The 18,052-nt window shown below is 34.9% G+C and overlaps 4 protein-coding genes and 2 non-coding genes across 12 annotated transcripts; 2 read left to right on the forward strand and 4 right to left on the reverse strand.

Annotated features, from left to right (window-relative positions):
• Positions 1–554: 554 nt before the first annotated feature.
• On the forward strand, positions 555–5,957 carry LOC140054366 (thialysine N-epsilon-acetyltransferase-like). 5 transcript variants are annotated; one of them, XM_072099335.1, is made up of 5 exons: positions 555–638; positions 4,103–4,234; positions 4,364–4,534; positions 4,924–4,964; positions 5,444–5,957. In XM_072099335.1, the coding sequence occupies exons 2-5, from the start codon at positions 4,108–4,110 to the stop codon at positions 5,612–5,614; spliced, it is 510 nt and encodes a 169-aa protein (XP_071955436.1). In that variant the 5' UTR covers positions 555–638; positions 4,103–4,107; the 3' UTR covers positions 5,615–5,957. The 5 variants fall into 5 exon arrangements, with proteins under 5 accessions (XP_071955436.1, XP_071955435.1, XP_071955437.1 ...); XM_072099334.1 differs by lacking the exon at positions 555–638 and adding an exon at positions 3,367–4,001; XM_072099336.1 differs by lacking the exon at positions 555–638 and adding an exon at positions 3,367–3,550.
• A 4-nt stretch (positions 5,958–5,961) lies between these two features.
• Positions 5,962–8,145, reverse strand: LOC140054370 (small ribosomal subunit protein uS17-like). Its single transcript, XM_072099341.1, has 4 exons — positions 8,115–8,145; positions 7,507–7,629; positions 6,807–7,012; positions 5,962–6,152 (listed from the first exon to the last, which is right to left on the reverse strand). The coding sequence occupies exons 1-4, from the start codon at positions 8,124–8,126 to the stop codon at positions 6,026–6,028; spliced, it is 468 nt and encodes a 155-aa protein (XP_071955442.1). The 5' UTR covers positions 8,127–8,145; the 3' UTR covers positions 5,962–6,025.
• Positions 6,583–6,659, reverse strand: LOC140055785 (small nucleolar RNA SNORD35). Its single transcript, XR_011846708.1, has one exon. It is a non-coding gene; the product is annotated as a small nucleolar RNA SNORD35 (small nucleolar RNA).
• LOC140055787 (small nucleolar RNA SNORD35) lies at positions 7,326–7,402 on the reverse strand. Its single transcript, XR_011846709.1, has one exon. It is a non-coding gene; the product is annotated as a small nucleolar RNA SNORD35 (small nucleolar RNA).
• A 45-nt stretch (positions 8,146–8,190) lies between the features above and the next one.
• LOC140054364 (uncharacterized) lies at positions 8,191–12,458 on the forward strand. Its single transcript, XM_072099329.1, has 6 exons — positions 8,191–8,357; positions 8,698–8,760; positions 8,876–9,006; positions 9,257–9,476; positions 9,906–10,019; positions 10,616–12,458. The coding sequence occupies exons 1-6, from the start codon at positions 8,213–8,215 to the stop codon at positions 10,903–10,905; spliced, it is 963 nt and encodes a 320-aa protein (XP_071955430.1). The 5' UTR covers positions 8,191–8,212; the 3' UTR covers positions 10,906–12,458.
• An 87-nt stretch (positions 12,459–12,545) lies between these two features.
• Positions 12,546–18,003, reverse strand: LOC140054359 (methylthioribose-1-phosphate isomerase-like). 3 transcript variants are annotated; one of them, XM_072099323.1, is made up of 8 exons: positions 17,902–18,003; positions 17,214–17,365; positions 16,333–16,474; positions 15,379–15,617; positions 14,633–14,808; positions 13,932–14,108; positions 13,537–13,761; positions 12,546–13,310 (listed from the first exon to the last, which is right to left on the reverse strand). In XM_072099323.1, exons 2-8 carry the CDS (start codon positions 17,294–17,296, stop codon positions 13,180–13,182), a joined length of 1,173 nt encoding a protein of 390 aa, XP_071955424.1. In that variant the 5' UTR covers positions 17,297–17,365; positions 17,902–18,003; the 3' UTR covers positions 12,546–13,179. The 3 variants fall into 3 exon arrangements, with proteins under 3 accessions (XP_071955424.1, XP_071955425.1, XP_071955426.1); XM_072099324.1 differs by lacking the exon at positions 17,902–18,003 and adding an exon at positions 17,805–17,889; XM_072099325.1 differs by lacking the exons at positions 17,214–17,365; positions 17,902–18,003 and adding an exon at positions 17,805–17,879.
• Between the last annotated feature and the right edge of the window lie 49 nt (positions 18,004–18,052).

Below are 18,052 nucleotides of genomic sequence, written 5' to 3' on the forward strand. Positions count from 1 at the left end.
TGGTAGTGATATGACATCATCATATCCATATATGGGTACATCACCTTTTGTTGTCACATAAAGTTTGATAGTGTGGACAGCTTAAGAGATGAGAACTACACGGACAGCCAGGTAGCAGGTACTTCTGCTGCAGCTTGACAGTTTAATGCTCAACTTACTTGTGTTGCGCTTGCATTCGCTCTGTTTACGATTTATAAGTACCAGAAATATCGGCAAAAATTGCCAATCAAGCCTTTTCTTTTGTAACGACGCTACAGCAGTTATGTATTGCTATTTAGCATAGGAATGGTCAATTATGGTAAGGGTCAAATTGTTACTTTGGATTGTAACATTCTATCGTATACGGAATACGATCGTTGACAAATGAGATTAAATCAGTCTGCTTTGTACCACTGCCAGTCAGTGAACGTCAGATAGGAATTGGAACTATCCATCTATAGTAACACTGGTAGATAGGCTGCCGGTTTCCAATAGGAGAATACGATAAGTATATCCACCTTTGTGATTATTAAGATAATACAGTAATACTAAGGTCAGTTTGTTTTATCGGTGATAGTTAAGACTGGAAATCTACTGTTAAGGTTCTTTTTGCACACCTGTTCTGGCACGGTTCGTTTATACAGTCTCTACAACAACAGGTAAGTCTCTGCTTAAATGTACCGTAACTAATTAAAGTTTGGAGCTAGGGCGCATCGTGGGGGTCAGTGACGTATCCAGGAATTGCCAATTTGCCGACAAAATTAGTGTCATTACCTGTATATACACCTGATCAATATATGTTCTAGGATTTCATAGTCATGTTGTCTTATAGGGAACGATGCAGAATTAAAACCAATAAACATTATCTGTTTGTATGTGTATTAATTAATTAAAGTTGTATTAATATTACAATAAAGAAAGAATTACGAAATCTAACTTGTAGTTTTTCGAAATATAGGGTCTATAGGCGCGGCCTAATATCGTCAAAAATGATCGTTTTTAGCCACGAAAGAAGTAAAACAATTTGCGGCCTCAATCGACAATTAGTATTAACTGTGCCATGTTTGGTTAAAATATAATTACATATAATTACGTTTTTTAGTAATTTATTTTATCACCATTGGAAATATCAATAAAACATGTTATTAAATGCTTATAAAATATATAAAGTTGTTTACTTAACGGAATTCGGAATTCATTGCTCTAACTTTGTGTAGTAACGATCAGAGAGACCATGTGAGTTCATGGTACTGTACACGCGCGAGAGAAAACATTCCGTAGCGGGTGATGATTGGCATCAACCATGGAGAAATCAGTTCTCCATGCATCAACCAATCAAATCAAATCAGCCAGAATGCAAATCGTAGGAAAGCTCAGCGTTGATTGGCTTACGATGACATCATATCACAAAATGGTAACTAAAGTTATATCACGGAATATTCTGTTCCAAAAATGAAATACATGGATATTTTTTATGGTATGTGTGCTTTTTCTTTAACAAATTTGAATAATATCGAGAAAAAAACATTATTTGGGATTTGGCACTTATAATAAATATATATCTTAGAGAAAAAAGCACATGGCATGTGGAACTATATAATCGTAGCGTAGGAAGACATACAAATGCCAAGTCATAAACTGCAAAAACAAGGTTGAATAGATGTATAAATGAAAATTTAAAAAAAATGATCTGAATGGAATGATATGATATGTAAATAAACAAACACTCGAAAGAATTATGTTTGCAGTTCAATTTTTGTCAGAATAATAGTTTATTCTTATAATCAAATCAGAGGGACCCCCCCCCCCCCCCCCCACCCCACCCGTGATACGCCACTGGTTGTGGGGGGTTAAGACGTACACGTAACGCGAGCGAGTTGACCAATATAGCGACGGATCTTCGTTTTTATACTTGTTCTTTGATTAAATAGGCCTACTGTTACCCAGATTCAACTTTTTAATCGATAATAGCAAAGAATATATCACAAGAATGAGTATTCCGCGATTTTTGCATGAGAAATTTATAACAGAGCTCCAGTGAGTGATGCCCGCCCTCATAAGGGCGGATGTATACATACTAAATAAGACTTGATTTAATAGACATGATACATGTCACATTAAATAGAATTATGATGATAGTTTTTGCAATTGTAAACTATTTTATAATACATATTTATTAACAAACTAGTGTTTATTCACTTTTACAAATAATTATTTACTAACATGCTAAGTTAGTTCACAAAAAAGGCCTAACACAGCAACACCAAAAATCAACGAATATTACTCAGCACGGCATATTCTTTACCATTGCCGTGTACTACTCTACGCCCGGTAAATTAAGTATTGTTTTTATGATATAAATTAGTATAAAACACATGTTATTAATAGGAGAAAATGTTAAATGTCATTAACATTTATTTGTTTTACCAGAAACAAGTTAAATATAGGAATATTATTAAACTATCCTTCGTGAAAAACGCGTAAACACCAACACGCCCGGTCGCGATTTTTTTTTTCGTACATAAGCTGGGGACCCCATCATGAAACGTCACAAAATAAACATGAATAATTCATCAGTTAAATTTTCTTGTTCCGTGTGCACCCAAGCGTATAGCAACAAGAAGTGATTACACAAGTGCGGTACGATTCTAGGCCTATCTCCGCTGATTTCATAATAGAATAGCGGAGTTTTGTGTGGATTGTCGAAATAATCAGCCTTTAGTTTATGGTGTTTTTAATATAGTTTATTACTAAAGAATTACGTGTTAAAATTATAGTTCCTATTGATACTATTAGGCCTAATTACTAGTCTCTAAACCCCTGTATATTCTAGAGTAGTGGGTGTGTGTGACTTGTGTCTTTGGGCTATGTCCAATTACTACTTAGTTTAATGTCTTGCCTAGCTGTCGATTAGCCTCGACACATTTTGCATAGTGGACGTGTGACGTGTGTGAAGAATAGAGTGCGCGAAGGCAATCACGTGAATTGACCTAGAATCCTAGGCCTATTATTGTAGAAAGAATCGTATCGCAGTTGTTGTTCCGTGTGCACCCAAGCGTTCTTGGACATAGCCCAAAGAAAGCTTAGACCCACAAGAATAAAGAATGTGTATAATTTGTGTACTGTATTTTTTTAATTCTGCTATCAATTATCAAACAATATGCAATGTACTCAAAGGAACTTTAAAAATGCGCGTATGAACACATGAGATGGGAAGATTTGACCCACGAGAATAAAAAATGTATTTTTGTGTAATGTTTATTGTTTAATTTTGCTGACTTATTACTCGGATTGTGTCATACCAAAGATAGTGTAACTAACTATCTTTGGTCATACCTAACACACACACACGTCACACACATCCACACAGCTACTAAAGAATAGACATGGGTTTAGAGACTAATAATTAGGCCTAATAGTATTAATAGAAACTATAATTTTAACACGTAATTCTTTAGTAATAAATTATATTAAAAACACCATAAACTAAAGGCCGATTATTTCGACAATCCACACAAAACGCCGCTATTCTTCAACAGCGGAGATAGGCCTAGAATCGTACCGCACTTGTGTAATCACTTCTTGTTGCTATACGCTTGGGTGCACACGGAACAAGAAAATTTAACTGATGAATTATTCATGTTTATTTTGTGACGTTTCATGAGGGGGTCCCCAACTTATGTACGAAAAAAAAAATCGCCGCCCGGTCACGCTATCGTAGCGCCCGGTTGATAAAGCAAACTGTTTATACGGCAGTTTTTACTAAATAAATTGCATAAAACGATCAATTAAATATCCAAATAGTATTTAACATGATGTTGGCATGTAGTTGATAACATTTTTTATCATGAAAATACTACCGGTGGTCTAGCCTTTGATTATTGAAACCGTCACCAAAAGTTGTATACATCCCAGATACATCCACACTTATGGCGGCGCCCTACCACATTGACAATATTACTGTTACAGGGAAAATCGCGGATTACTCATTCTTGTGATATATATTATATTCTTTGATAATAGTAAGCGGAGAGCTCTTTATTTAATTTTTTTTACCAATAACAATGATCGGTGTATATTCGTTTTAACTTCTGTAAAGTAATTGTAACCTTTATTCTTTCAGCCACAATGTCCATAACACCGAAAATAATATTCAGAGAAGGAACAGAAAAAGATAGCAATTTGATTTTTAACAAAATTAAAGATCTTGCTAGGTTTTTGGATAATGAACACATGGTTACATTATCTGAGAAAGGTAAGCCTGATTTTGATAGATAGATGAATAAAATTTTTAAACTCTTCATACGGCAAATTTACATGACGATTCTTGTTATAAATGCTCATGCTAATATTTTTTTTATTTTCTTCAAAAATCTTTTTGAAGACTTTGCTAAAGAATGTAAAAGTGAAAACAAGTTTATAAACTTGTTGATAGCTGAAACTGACGAAGAAGACTCCAAATTTGTTGGATTTTCATTATACTTTCCAGTTTTTAATTCGTATCATGGAAAACGGTTGTTTATGGAGGATTTATTTATAGATGAGCAATACAGAGGTAAAGGCTTAAAATATACTGTATATTTAAATTGCCATGTTTTTTAGGACAATTATAGTATTAACTACTATAACAGCACTTTTTAAATATTTTATAAAATGGAATAGGTCTACAATTACAGTATTAATCAATTGGTGCGTAGCGTAAAGCTCTTTCTACACTATCAAACTACTTTGACAAAAAAAAGTGTGATGTGCCCAAGTATGGGTAGTGATATGCCCAAATATGGTAGTGATATTACATCAACATGTTGCATATATGGGCACATTACATTTTTTTGTCAAATACAATTTGAGTTTGTACAGACATTTAACTTTCTCGCAACATCTCAAGCTCTAAATGATAAACATTGTACACCTGAAATATTTGATTTCATTTAAAAATTTTAGGCCATGGGTTTGGAAAATCATTTTTGCAAGAACTGTCAAAGGCAAGTTTACCTTTACTATGATGTTTAACAGAATGTATAGGTTTTGGTCTATGAAAGATGCTTTTTAAAATCCAGGACGTACATTCAGTAATTCCATTTAACTGATTTGATAAATAAAGCCTCAGTTTTTAGTTCAACAAGTAACTAGCTCTGTCTTCACTATCAAACATTATGTCAACAAAATGCCATGTGTCCATATATGGACACGATGACGTCATATTTGGGCACGTCACACTTTTTTTCCGAATAAAGTTTGATAGTGTAGACAGAGCTTTAAACCTCGAAAAAAAGCTCATTAGCCTTCTTCTTCTAGGACTCTTGGGTGGGCTTATTTTTTTAAGACTCTTGGGTGGGCTTCTTGTTTTAGGACTCTTGGGTGGGCTTCTTTTCGAGATTACTTTTGTAAACCACTTTTTGAAGGCTTTACGGTACACTATCTAGACTTAAGTCTAACTTAGTGCTATTTGTTTACTTTCTAGATTGGTGTACAAAATGGATGTGGCGGCATGGAATGGGTAAATCATCCAAAAAACAACAGAGCTGTTAAATTCTACACGTCACTTGGTGCTGTTAATCTGACTGAAACAGAACAATGGCAGTCGTATTATTTTCCTAAAGATGTGTTTATGAAACTTGCAAATGCCAACTAAAAATGTTCAGAGAATATTGCATCATCAATTGGCACATTTGAAAATGTATAGCAGCGGCCTGGGCCTTTTTTATGACAGTAGTAGCCTGTCCAATAGCAGTAACTTGGCCCACGACAGTAGCCTTCCCAATAGCAGTAGCCTGCAAAAAGTGTGTTCGGCAACACCATTTATTGCACAGAATTATCATTATCATTTAGAAATTAGTAATGCTTGCTAAAGTACAACACTGTAAATTACACTCATACATATTTACATTAGGTTGGGTACTACTATTTTTGTAAGTAGACTATTAAATATAATTTATCAATCTACCAGAGACCATAATAAAAACAAAATTCAAGCAAAACTTTGTCAATCGGATACTTTATTCAATCCATCATGAATGTACATAATAAAGTTACTATCATTTGTTTAAAACTTCTGGAATTGTTTCTTAGTGGAGCCAGGAGCTTTGTTCACCTTAAGGACGTTGAATCTTACAGTCTTGCTGAGTGGTCTGCACTCGCCAACAGTTACGAAATCACCAAGTTTCACATCTCTGAAATAGAACATTGAATGGCACAGTTAACAGCCTATCTTGTAGTTTGCAATGTTGATCTTATCTCAGAATTTCTGTGATTTAAAATTGTTAACAAAACGCATACCTTTACAATTACATTAATCAAGTGTGTAAGGACTTTTTAATCACTGTACCGTATTTATTAATTTATTAAAGACCCCACTTTGAATAAACACCCTGCCCCACTTTGAATAAACACCCTGCCCCACTTTGAATAAACACCCTGCCCCACTTTGAATAAACACCCTGCCCCACTTTCATTAAAAACCGCCCGCCCCCTTTGAATAAACACCTCCCTTGGAAAAAATCCAGGATAATTCTTCAATATGTCTACAAATAATTTTTACTTTTTGGGGAAAATTTGTTGTGTATGGGCATCATTCAGGTTTTCAATGGTAGTATTTTTTAGATTTGTGCATCAGAAAAATCTGTATGATATCATCATTATAAATTATAAGAAGACCATCGTGAGAAACATCATTTGCACGAAAACACACCACCCCACTTTGAATAAACACCGCCCCACTTTAAATAAACACCTCCCTCGAAAAAATCCTCATGAACAATAAATAATGTATTTCATATAAATTATTGTTAGGAAAACAGCCCAGTACTAAATGAATTGTGACCCACCTAAAGCAAGGAGACAGATGTACAGACAGGTTCTTGTGTCTCTTTTCAAAACGGTTATATTTCTTGATGTAGTGAAGATAGTCACGTCGGATTACAATTGTTTTGTCCATCTTCATTTTGACAACTGATCCATTGAGGATTCGGCCTCGGATGTGAACATTACCGGTGAACGGACACTTCTTATCAATGTAAGTTCCCTCCTTTGCCTAAACCAAAACATTTGTATAAATTAATTAAAATGTAATAAAGACATTTGTTTAATATAACATACAATAATTGTAGTTTTATATTATAGTGCCTAATACAATGTTTTTTGTAAGCATTTTACACACAAGATGGTTTCCATAATGGACAATAGAATATTACATACAACAATTTTACAATTATTAATCAATTAAAATCCAGTATTAATTTTTGTTGTTGAAAGGAGTAGCATTCAAAACAACATTTTGGAGAAAATTGGTACGTTGCTGTTGTGTGTGGGCATCATTAAAGTTTTCAATGGTAGTATTGGTAGAGATTTGTGCATCAGAAAAATCTGTATGATATCATCATTAGAAATTATAAGAAGACCATCGTGAGAAACATCATTTGCACGAAAACACTACTGCACCCTGTTCTGAGTTAATAAAAGCAATCTGGAAAGCAAACATCAGACAATTGGAAATTGCATAACCTACATAACAAAATAGATGCTTACCTCAACTGGCGTTTTGAAACCCAGACCGACATTTCTGACCAGACGTTGTTTTTTAACTTTTGCGCCTAAAACACGCTTTCGGTTCTGGAACACGGTTGGTTGCTTCTGAAAAGCTTTCTCGTTCTGTTAAAAATAATGAATTTGAACCATCAATCAAATTTTAAAAAGTTAATTTATGCAATAATATATATACTAAAAATAAATCTGCCTAGGCCTGTACAGTAGGCTAGGCTAGAAGAATAAAAGATGATTAGGCTATTTTAGTCATTCTAACTATTATGTGCATTAATACACAGTAACTACTAATCTAATATACACTAGGCCTAGCTAGGCATGGCAAATGAATGCCATGTTGCAATACAGCCCACCGCACGCAACAAGGCAGCGGCCGAATTCACCAACTAAAGTAACAGCCACCGACTCTCGTCACGTGTAAATTAGTTCCGTGTTTTGGCGCTCATTTAAACCACTTATTTATAAATTAAATAATCTAAATTTATATAATCATATATCTATAGTGATTCAGTTTTAATTTACTCTACTACCGATATTCGTATTTACTAACGAAATCACAAAATAATCAAGTTTATTTTAGAAAATTATTTTACCTGGTCAGCCATCTTGAAGCTTGGCAAAGAAAAAGAACGAGAAAAAGAATGAGGGCGCCCTTTATCATTTTTTTTTTCACGCGAAACAAAAAATAAAAATGGCGATACAACACACTGCTGCGTTTGTTTTTGTTATTATAATTGGATGTAATTTAGTGTTGTACCCATCTTTATTTAGTAAATTATTTCGACAATGGTTTGGAGGTCCAGATACGAAACAAAACACGCAAAATTCATTAGAAGGTGAGTATTCCATGTAGGTTTTTGGGGCAGCATTAATGAGTAGGCTCTAGTAGGCTAGGCCTAGGCCCTAGCTAGAGACTTTAGGGTGTGTGGGGTGGTAATGGTAGGCAGTGTCGATGGTGGAGGAGAGAGATAGTTTATAGGCCTAGCTAACGAGTTAGGAGCATATGCTGAATTATTTATAGCATGCCGTATCAAAATGCATTTCGTCAGTCCTAGTCTTAAAAAAGTTATTTATTTTGTTTCGGTTCTCAAATTCATCAATCCCAAAATATAGCCTATTTTTTGTATATTTTTAATCTTATTTATAATATTATTAACAAAAACTTTTTTTACCTAGATATTCCCCCTCAAATGCGAGGGCGCCCGCCATTCCAAGGCCCAGCTAGTGCCCATCGACAAAGTAAGTTTTCACATTACAATTGATATTTTAGTCTCCTAGGCCTTTATTGGCTTTGCAAAAAATTACCACACATGCTAATTTTTAAAATCGACATTGTTTAATTTAATAATTTCAGATTCTATGCCAGAGCGTGCTACCTTTGGTCCTGGTAAGGTGCAGGAACCAGGCTACAAGGGTGTAATGGGCACTATTTTACCAGTCTATGCTGTTGGTATTATGGTTTACTTTGTGTTTGTCATTTATAAGGTGGGTTTTTTTTAATCAAATAGTAGTTTCTGAATTTGTTTATATCACACATTCTAATAATAATTATATCTAAAAACAATAACCGGTTGTATTTAAACTGTTAAGATGAGTGTTACTTTTTTATTTGTCAGGTTCAAAGCCCTTTCAAATTCTTTATTTGTTGGTACTAGCAGTCTATAAATTATAAATGTAATTACAATTGTAATTGTAAATGAATAAAATGTATTCTACCAATCTGCTTTTTTTGAAGGTTTTCTTGAAAGAAAAACCGTCTAAAAATCCTCTGACAGGAAGACAAAAACGAGATGCACACAATCCCACCAGTGTGGATCGGAGACTACGTGAGGAAGAAGAGATCTTGCAGAAACGTCTGTCGGAGGAGCTACGAAAACATGGGTATGGCGTGAAACCAACCTCCACAACAACAGGTGCCAATTTAGAAAGGGCTGCAGCAGCAGCTAAGTCTAATTGTAAGCAAATAACAAACAAATTTAAATTCATAATGGTCCTTAGTTTTAAACTGGAACCTATGTCTTGTAGTGTCTATTATAGGCCTTTTTTTTTGAAAACGGAATACATCCAATGCTGTACAGGGAAGCGTATCAGAAATAACATAGCGTTTTCTGGGGATTTCAGGACACCAAGTTAAATAAAAAACCATAACTTCTTAACGTAAGGTTGTATGTGAAATCAAATTACTGTAAAATATTCTTAGAAGATACGTTACTGAATGATTAAAAAAAATTAGAAAAATGTTCTTGATCACCTAAAATCCAATGAAAAAAAGACACAGTATTAAAGCATAGGCACATTGTGACTGGTGCAGTCATGGTGCCTATGCTTATACACTGTGTTTTACTTATCGTATTTTACTCCATGTTGTATTTCTTTGTTTCAAGCGGAGGCAGAAGTAGCGGTGTTACAAAGTAGATTAGAACAAACAGAGAGGACTATGGCCAAGATGATGGAAATGATGACCACTATGGGAATATCAATGTCTTCTGAAATGTTCGGTAAGCTAAAAACAATCCAGAAATAAACCATGTGCTGTATTCACAGAATGTATATTCTTGTATAAGCCTGGTGGTGTATAAATGGGCCCTACCATTATTAGAATACAATGGCCTTTACTGATATGCCGTTTATTCTAGCTCAAGGAAGTCGAGAATATTAGATACTCTGTTTATGGCATGATAAAATTCAAAACTTAGCATACTACATTTAAAATGATTCAGTACTTAAAGCGCTGCCAAGTTATGTTTTTGCAAGGCAATCTAACAACAGGATACTGAGCTCCATAGATCAAAGGGTTTATCTGTGGCTGCGACATGATCAGTTTCACGCCCCTTAACAAATGCTGCAGCAGAGAATTATCTACATAGTACAGTACTGTTGGTATTTGTCGCAGTCAGACATAAGATCAAAGGACTGTTATGAGTTCCTATCTTGGCAAGGCAAGCTTTAGTATCTATAGATTGTCCCTCAATCTGCTTCCTCTCTCTAAAACCCCCCAAGACATTCTTATGTATTCTTTTATGAAATATAGATCCCCTAAAACAATCTTAACTATGCATCAAATGTGTGTATAATTGTTTTTCAAATTTCTTAGAAAATAATGAAGAAAAATCTGAAAATGCACAAGATGATGCAGATGAATATATTGATGAAGATATGGAGGAAGAAAGCGACTCACAAATTGAATGTAGCGACAACTGTGCATCAAGCGAAGAAGAAGAAGAATATGATCATGAGGACGAGGTAGATGAAGAAATTGACGAAGATAGTTGTAGTGAATCTGAACCTGAAGAAGTTGAAAACATAGGGACAGTTGAAACGATTGAGGATGATGAAGGGACAGTAAGAAGAAGGAAAAACGTAACAACGGAACAACAAGATTAATCTGTGAATATATATCTCCAACACTGACCAAATGTGGTACAAAATATTATTAGTAATACTATAGTATTATAACAATACGGGAATAATATTTGCAATATTTCGTGTGGTTCCTTAGGTTTTTCAAAAAATGTATACAGTACATCGATACATCAACAAAAGTAAATCAAAAAGCAGCGAGTATAACAATTGTTGTTTGGAGATGCTGCACAAAATTATGTTTATATTGGCCTATGGTAAATGATATTCACATTAATGTAACTTTTAAATTTAACCATTTTAAACGACGAAATTGATTTTAGCTACAGTAGGTACTGTATGTAAGTTAAAGATACGCCATCGAAATTGCAATATTTTGAATTATTTCAATTTTAACATTTTAATTTAATTATTTATGAAATAAGTTATTATAATACTGTGTGCAACAAAATGAAGTATTAATTAAATAAAGCACGATTACATAGTGGCACAGAAGATAAAAAAAATAAGTGATATATAAACATAATTTTAGCATGTTTATACATAACATAAGATAACTGAAAATTTATCTCATTTAAATTATAGTATAGTAACCAAAAATTGATGTAGTGTTCTCTATTCAATTGTATTTACCTAGTCATTTATATAAGTCAGGGCTGTATTTGCAGGCCAAGTAGCCTGCAGGGTCAAGTGGCCTGCAGAGTCTCCTCCAAGGCTTTGTGACCTTTCTAGCAGTGGTACTATTCTCCAGGCATGATGTTGGCCTAAGGGTCTTCTCAAAGGCTTGGTGACCTTTCTAGTAGTGGTACTATGCTCCAGTCATTATGTTGGCCTAAAGGGTCTTCTCGAAGGCTTGGTGACCTTTCTAGCAGTGGTACTATTCTCCAGGCCATGATCTTAGGCTACAAGTTCTTCTCCTTGTTGTCTTCAGGTTTTGTGCACTTTTCTAAACAGCAGCGGAAAAAAAGATAGTGTGGTTATACATTTATTGTTATTACTTTATTACACATACACAGTACATTACAATGAGGTTGAACAAAGTTTTTTGTATATTGGATCATTCCATTGCAATATGTATTGTTTGTTTACACCATTATATATTAACAGTGTAATTGTTTCACCTTCAGTAGTATTTATAATTTAGAATTTGAATATTTTCAAACCAAATTTAGTAAATTATGGAATAATTTTAAAGTTTTAAGATGTTTTTAACTATTTCAAACTTCACGGTTGCATTGTGTGGCACCAAAGAGAAAACAAGCGTTAAGCCCTGTCTACACTATCAAACTAGTTTGACAAAAGAAGTGTGATGTGCCCAAATATGGTAGTAATATAACATCATCATGTCCATATATGGGCACATTTTCTTTTCCACATAAAGTTTGATAGTGTAGACAGCTTTTCACAGATTTGCTGGAAATATGCATGGATATCTCTGTTATGCGTTATTACTCTCCGATTCCATGGGATGCAATTGTAGAATCCATAATTAATTAGTAGTTTGAATTTTATGTTTGCCTTGTTTATGGTGTGTGTGTGTGTGCAATAGTTTAGTGTACTATCATGTGTGCTAATATTAAATTAATTTGAACATTTTCAAGTCAGTGTTTTGATATTTTGTGAATTTGAATTCAAAATACAATGAACTTACCTATTAATCCTGAATAGCAAGAGGGAATGGCATTTGACAGTCAGCTAACATAGCTGATGCCTATGGTAGATCCAGAATTACGCCAGTGGTGTAACACAGAGCCTAAGGCCCCTGCTTCAGAATCCCCGATTGGCTCTACAACACTGAAGCTCTTAGATGTTTTCAGCCTTTTTCGACGTATTTCAAAGCCTGTTGTTTCCTCTGGGCTCTGCTCAGGGGCTCCTGGGTTTAGCGAGTGAGTGCTCATAGCCGTTATGCCACTGAATTCCGCAAATAATTTAAATGCTGATAACACGACTCGGAACAAAACATAAGACTAGATCACAACTGATTTGTTAATAGTGTGTTAATATAATAAGAAAATAACTGTATTTTAAACTTTTTTACTTTAGCGCAAATTATTAATACACTCTTTAGTTACTTAGGCACATGATTCCTTAAAATAAAACCCCAAAAATAGAAACCAAACATAAACTACCCTAATACTGTATATTTAATAATTTATATGGAATGCTTTACCATTTGAGAAAAGTTCAATAATGAATTACGGAAAGTGTGAAGGCGGTACTGTACAAGTACATTTTTAAACAGTTTCTCGGAAGACTATCCTTTTATTAGTACCTCCACCATTATTAGATAATTTATTTTTAGACTTCACACTTCACTTTTAGTTTCTGTTTTAATTCTGATGGTCTAAACACTCCTTTTTCTGTAATTATACCGCCCGTGATTAAGTCTGCTGGAGTGACGTCAAAAGCGGGATTCCACGCATTGATTCCTGTAAACAAATATAAATGACATTGAAGATGCGCCATCACTCTTTTGCAGTCTCGATAAATTTGGGTCTCTATATGGGTACATTGATAGTTTGATAATGTTGACAGAACTTAACTATACTTATCAAACCTTATGAGACAAAAAAAATGCGACGTGCCCATATATGGACACGATGACATCAATACCATATTTGGGCACATCACACTTTTTGTCAAACTAGTGCTTACCCAATGCTGCAATTTGTTGATCTTTAAAAAAAGTTACTTCAGTGTGAGGGCGCTCTTCAATGACTATTCCATCACCACAAGTGAGAGAAAGGTCACATGATGTGCTGGGAGCTGCTACATAAAATGGAATGTTGTGATACTTGGCAGCAATTGCAAGTTGGTACGTTCCGATCTTGTTTGCCGTGTCGCCATTGGCAACGACCCGGTCTGCCCCTACAACAACAGCTATGAAAAAAATTAATGATTTACTTTTGAGAGAGTTGAGTGTATTAATAAAAGCAATAACATAATGATTTACTTTAGAGATAGTTAAGTGTATTAATAAAGGCAATAACATATGGCACACCAACTGTGCCTGTAAATAAGTTACAGTTCCCAACATAAATATACTATACCAGTTATTTTCTTTTGTTTCATTGCAAATGACACCATACTATCGGTTATTAACGTAGCTGGAATCTTTTCATAGACCAACTCATATGATGTCAGCCTTGAACCCTGATTATATGGACGTGTTTCAGTGCAGTAGACATGATCTAGTCGGGAACTTTCATTTAAAGCTCGAATAACACCTTAAAGAAAACAAAAACATGAGAATTTACATTACTAATAACATTAATATATATGCATCATTGGCAATCTAACCATTGGCATAATAGCTATAAGCGCTTACTGGCTACACCCACAGGGCCCAGAGCTTTAAAGGCCCCAGAGCATGAGCAGCCCAATGCAACGGCCAAGTGTTCCTAGGAGGGCTAAACCAAGGTCCTTTTCTCACCACTGGATCTATCCATTGACTTAATGGCTATAAGCGCTTACTGACTAAATCCTGGGAGCCCAGAGTTTAAAAGGCCCCAGAGCATGAGCAGCCCAATGCAACAACCAAGTGTTCCTAGGAGGGCTAAACCAAGGTCCTTTTCCCACCACTGGATCTATCCACTAACGTATGGCTATAAGCGCTTACTGACTAAACCCAGGGGCCCCAGAGCAGAGCAGCCCAATTTAACTAACTAGTGTTACTGGGAGGGCTAAACCAAGGGGGCCTTTGCCCCCTGTATTACACCACTAAATACAACTAAGTACAATAGCTACTAACCTAGAGCTGTGCCATAACCTGCAGTAGCTAAAGATCCTGTGTTGCAGTGCGTCAAAATACGTGCTGTGGATGACGGTTCTAAGAAATGCTTACAAATATGTTCCGCACCATACTTTCCTATATTTCTGTTGTCTACGACATCTTTCTTTAACATATCCTCCGCTTCTTGAATAATTCTAATGAAATAATTTGTTAAATAAAAGATGAACGTCGGATTTATCTAACTTTAATGATTTGAATATGATTGATTCTAGCCTAGTAGGAATGGGTAACACTGTGGATATTCATCCGCCACAATAAGTTAGCCTTAGGCTAAAAAAAATGTGTTGTGCCCAAATATGGACACATACATGTCATATTACTAACATTTTTTGGGCATGTTCGATAGTGGAGTCAGAGCTTTACACACACAAAAGTTATTAGTATAGCAAATTTGAGGCTCTATTGAAAAGGCTCTATCAAAAGTCATTCAATTAAAATCAATTTATTCCATAAAACTAAGGATATGTACACATATGTCATTAAACATCATGTAGACACTTTTTGTAATGTTTTTGTTTTGAGTTCATGTTGTGCGAAATTGTGCTCCGCCAACAGAGCAAACAGACAATAAATGATACTTGACTTGACTTGAAAAATCTCCTTCAAAGGCATATACTGTAATTGTAATATGGCTCCTAGCAAAACTATACTGTTTTCAAAATAAATACTGGGAAAACTAATTGCAATATAAAATGCTGATGTACCTCAATTTCATGGAATCAGCAGTAGTATTTTTGTCTTTCAATAGAGCATTTACAATGTTGGTTAATCTGCCGGCAGCCTCGGCCATATTCACAGCCGTTGGTCTTGCCGTCTTCAGGTATTCAAGCTTATCGATGATAAATGCAGCAATTTGTTTGACCTTTTCAAACGGATTACACTTCTGAAGTTCGACCACAAGTGATAAACATCCCACTATTGCTATTGCTGGTGCACCACGTACCTGAAAAGCGAAAAAATGTAAAAAAAATAATAAAGACTATTTCAGAATGAGCGTTGTGTGTAAATGGTCATAAGGAATAACATAGACTCATATTTTTATTACTGTTACTGCTCGAGTACTTGATGAGTAAAGAGACTATTAAAGACACCTTCCCTACAATTTGTGACGTTTTGTAAAAATAATACACGTATATATATTACTTTAAAAACATTAAACCAGGTCATTCCTTGTCTTAAATGTACGTTTTATGGTAAATTATGATAAAAAGTGAGAAACAATGCACTACCTAAGTAGCTCGCGGCGACTGACATCTCGTGGACGGTCTTTAGGCCTAGCCCAGCTAGGCTTACGAACCTCGTACGCTAGCTATATACCTAGCCTGACGTTGTATAGTTGCTGCATTAATTGTCTTTCTATTTTTGCCAGACTCCGTTACAAATTAGGGAAAATCCGTTTTTTTTTTCGCTGAGGGAGTCTTCCATTTGTTTTGGCCTCACGAACGATCGAATTAATTAAAGAAAAACAGAAGAATCAATCCGCGCGCAATGCATTTTTGGATTTATAGGGGGCCGTTATAATTATTAGAATCGACTTATTTTTCACATTTTTAACCATTTAAAGACGAAAAAAGTCGAAAGAAAAAATCGCAATAGGACCTATACAGTATTATTTTTACATTAAATATAGTTTGTGATCTTAAATTAGATCTCATTACCTTCATTTTTTTTATAGCATCCCAGCCCTCTTCAACGCTCTTAATTTCTTCAAACTCGCTGATAGTTGGAAGCAATAACTGGTTTAATATACTCAGTGTTCCATTGTTATATCGAATTGCTTCCAAAGACATGGTGCTCTTGCTAAAAAAATAATTTAAAAAAAACATAGTGCAAGTGCATTTGGTAGTCTAAAGCTCTGTCTACACTATCAAAATAGTTTGCGAAGGTGTGATATGCCAAAATATGGTAGTGATAAGACATCATCATGCCCATATATGGGCACATCACATTTTTTTGTCACACAAAGTTTGATAATGTAGACAGAGTCTTAGTTTAGTGTCGGGTATAACTGGAGCACAGGTCGTGTACTATGAATATTTCAATCTTTAACTTGTTTCTGGTAGAAAAAATAATATAAATCTTACAAGCACATGCGTATATTGTATATTGTCGGTTTAGTTCTCATAAATATGTTCGTTACTGTACATGATCGCGTATGGTTTTAAAATTAAAATTTAATTTGTAATTAATATCAATTTGTGGTCAATGTAGAAATTAGATTAGATACCCTAAACAGGATATGCTGACAATCAAGGGGCCCTCGTGATGAGTTATGATAAGTGTCTGTGTGCGATAGTAGCTGTGTCCATGCTGTGTGTATACTAGTATCATCACAATACACTGTTAAGCATTCCGATTAAAATTGTTAGTGAAATATAATCGTATAATACTATATACAATCAATTAACTTGCGCATCTTTTTTAGTCTTCGTTGGAACATATACATTATATTTTTTTTTCTTGATCTTTGGCATCATATCGTACGAGACAACCAAGCCGAAACCTGTACCGAAAACGAGTAAAAAACTAAATAACTTGCCTTTTTTTATTCTCGCGTTCTCTTCTTAATTGTTTTCGGTAGTATACATGAAACGTAGTATTTGTTTTCTTGATCTTTGGCATATTACACGATCGTATAAACACACCTGCCGAGATGGTCGCAAAACATACCCAACAAGATCGTTTATGAACCTAAGAAGACATGGGGGCGAATGGTTAGTGCTTTTAAACTTAGTATTTTATATTTATTTTTATCACCAGAAATAAGTTGAATCCATTGGAATGTTGCCATTGATTGTGAGACTGTAACGTGTTACACATCACAGTTGACACAAATTGCTGCTCAATTGTATCATTTATAAAACGAACAAAATAATATCCAAATAAAAATGACACAATTACAGTCAGTAGTGACAGTACAGTAGTATATGCATATCCTAAAATAGTACCGGATAATAGAGGCCAGGTATAATAGTAATCCTAAAGGGTCTAAGCCAAGCCTAGTAGAAGCAGAAGGCCTACTATACTAACTACTGTTACTTTACTGTACTACTAGGCTAGGCCAGGCCTACCACAACACATGATTTCATTGCGACCATAACTTTCATAACACCGGTCCGGTACTACCTACCTAGCGGCCTAGCCCAAGCTATTTTATAATACACTACCACACTATCAGAAACAAGTATAAATTGATCTATATTTTTTTCCTCCGTTACAACAATTACCTGTACTTCCTTGTTTGTATTTTAGGCTACAATGACACAAATACTAATAAAGTTCATCCACACATGAAAATGTCCACATGTTGAAAATGACACGCTCTGATGATTTCGTATCGCATGCGCACAATCACGAAGCCGCACGACTTATTTTGCC

The sequence above is a fragment of the Antedon mediterranea genome, chromosome 7 (genome assembly GCF_964355755.1).
Source record: "Antedon mediterranea chromosome 7, ecAntMedi1.1, whole genome shotgun sequence".
NCBI lineage: Eukaryota > Metazoa > Echinodermata > Crinoidea > Comatulida > Antedonidae > Antedon > Antedon mediterranea.

Bases quoted from the DNA above. Each gene is read 5' to 3' on its own strand.
- LOC140054366 (XM_072099335.1), top strand. From the start codon at position 4,108: ATGTCCATAACACCGAAAATAATATTCAGAGAAGGAACAGAAAAAGAT. The intron at 4,235-4,363 runs GTAAGCCTGATT...ATCTTTTTGAAG, and splicing joins GGTTACATTATCTGAGAAAG to ACTTTGCTAAAGAATGTAAA. The intron at 4,535-4,923 runs GTAAAGGCTTAA...TAAAAATTTTAG, and splicing joins TATAGATGAGCAATACAGAG to GCCATGGGTTTGGAAAATCA.
- LOC140054370 (XM_072099341.1), bottom strand. The intron at 7,013-7,506 runs GTAAGCATCTAT...GTTTTGGTTTAG, and splicing joins GTTTCAAAACGCCAGTTGAG to GCAAAGGAGGGAACTTACAT. The intron at 6,153-6,806 runs GTGGGTCACAAT...GTTCTATTTCAG, and splicing joins CATCTGTCTCCTTGCTTTAG to AGATGTGAAACTTGGTGATT.
- LOC140054364 (XM_072099329.1), top strand. From the start codon at position 8,213: ATGGCGATACAACACACTGCTGCGTTTGTTTTTGTTATTATAATTGGA. The intron at 8,358-8,697 runs GTGAGTATTCCA...TTTTTTACCTAG, and splicing joins CACGCAAAATTCATTAGAAG to ATATTCCCCCTCAAATGCGA. The intron at 9,477-9,905 runs GTAAGCAAATAA...CTTTGTTTCAAG, and splicing joins AGCAGCAGCTAAGTCTAATT to CGGAGGCAGAAGTAGCGGTG.
- LOC140054359 (XM_072099323.1), bottom strand. From the start codon at position 17,296: ATGCCAAAGATCAAGAAAACAAATACTACGTTTCATGTATACTACCGA. The intron at 16,475-17,213 runs GCAAGTTATTTA...TTATTTTTTTAG, and splicing joins GAACGCGAGAATAAAAAAAG to CAAGAGCACCATGTCTTTGG. The intron at 14,809-15,378 runs GTACATCAGCAT...TTATTTCATTAG, and splicing joins GCTGATTCCATGAAATTGAG to AATTATTCAAGAAGCGGAGG.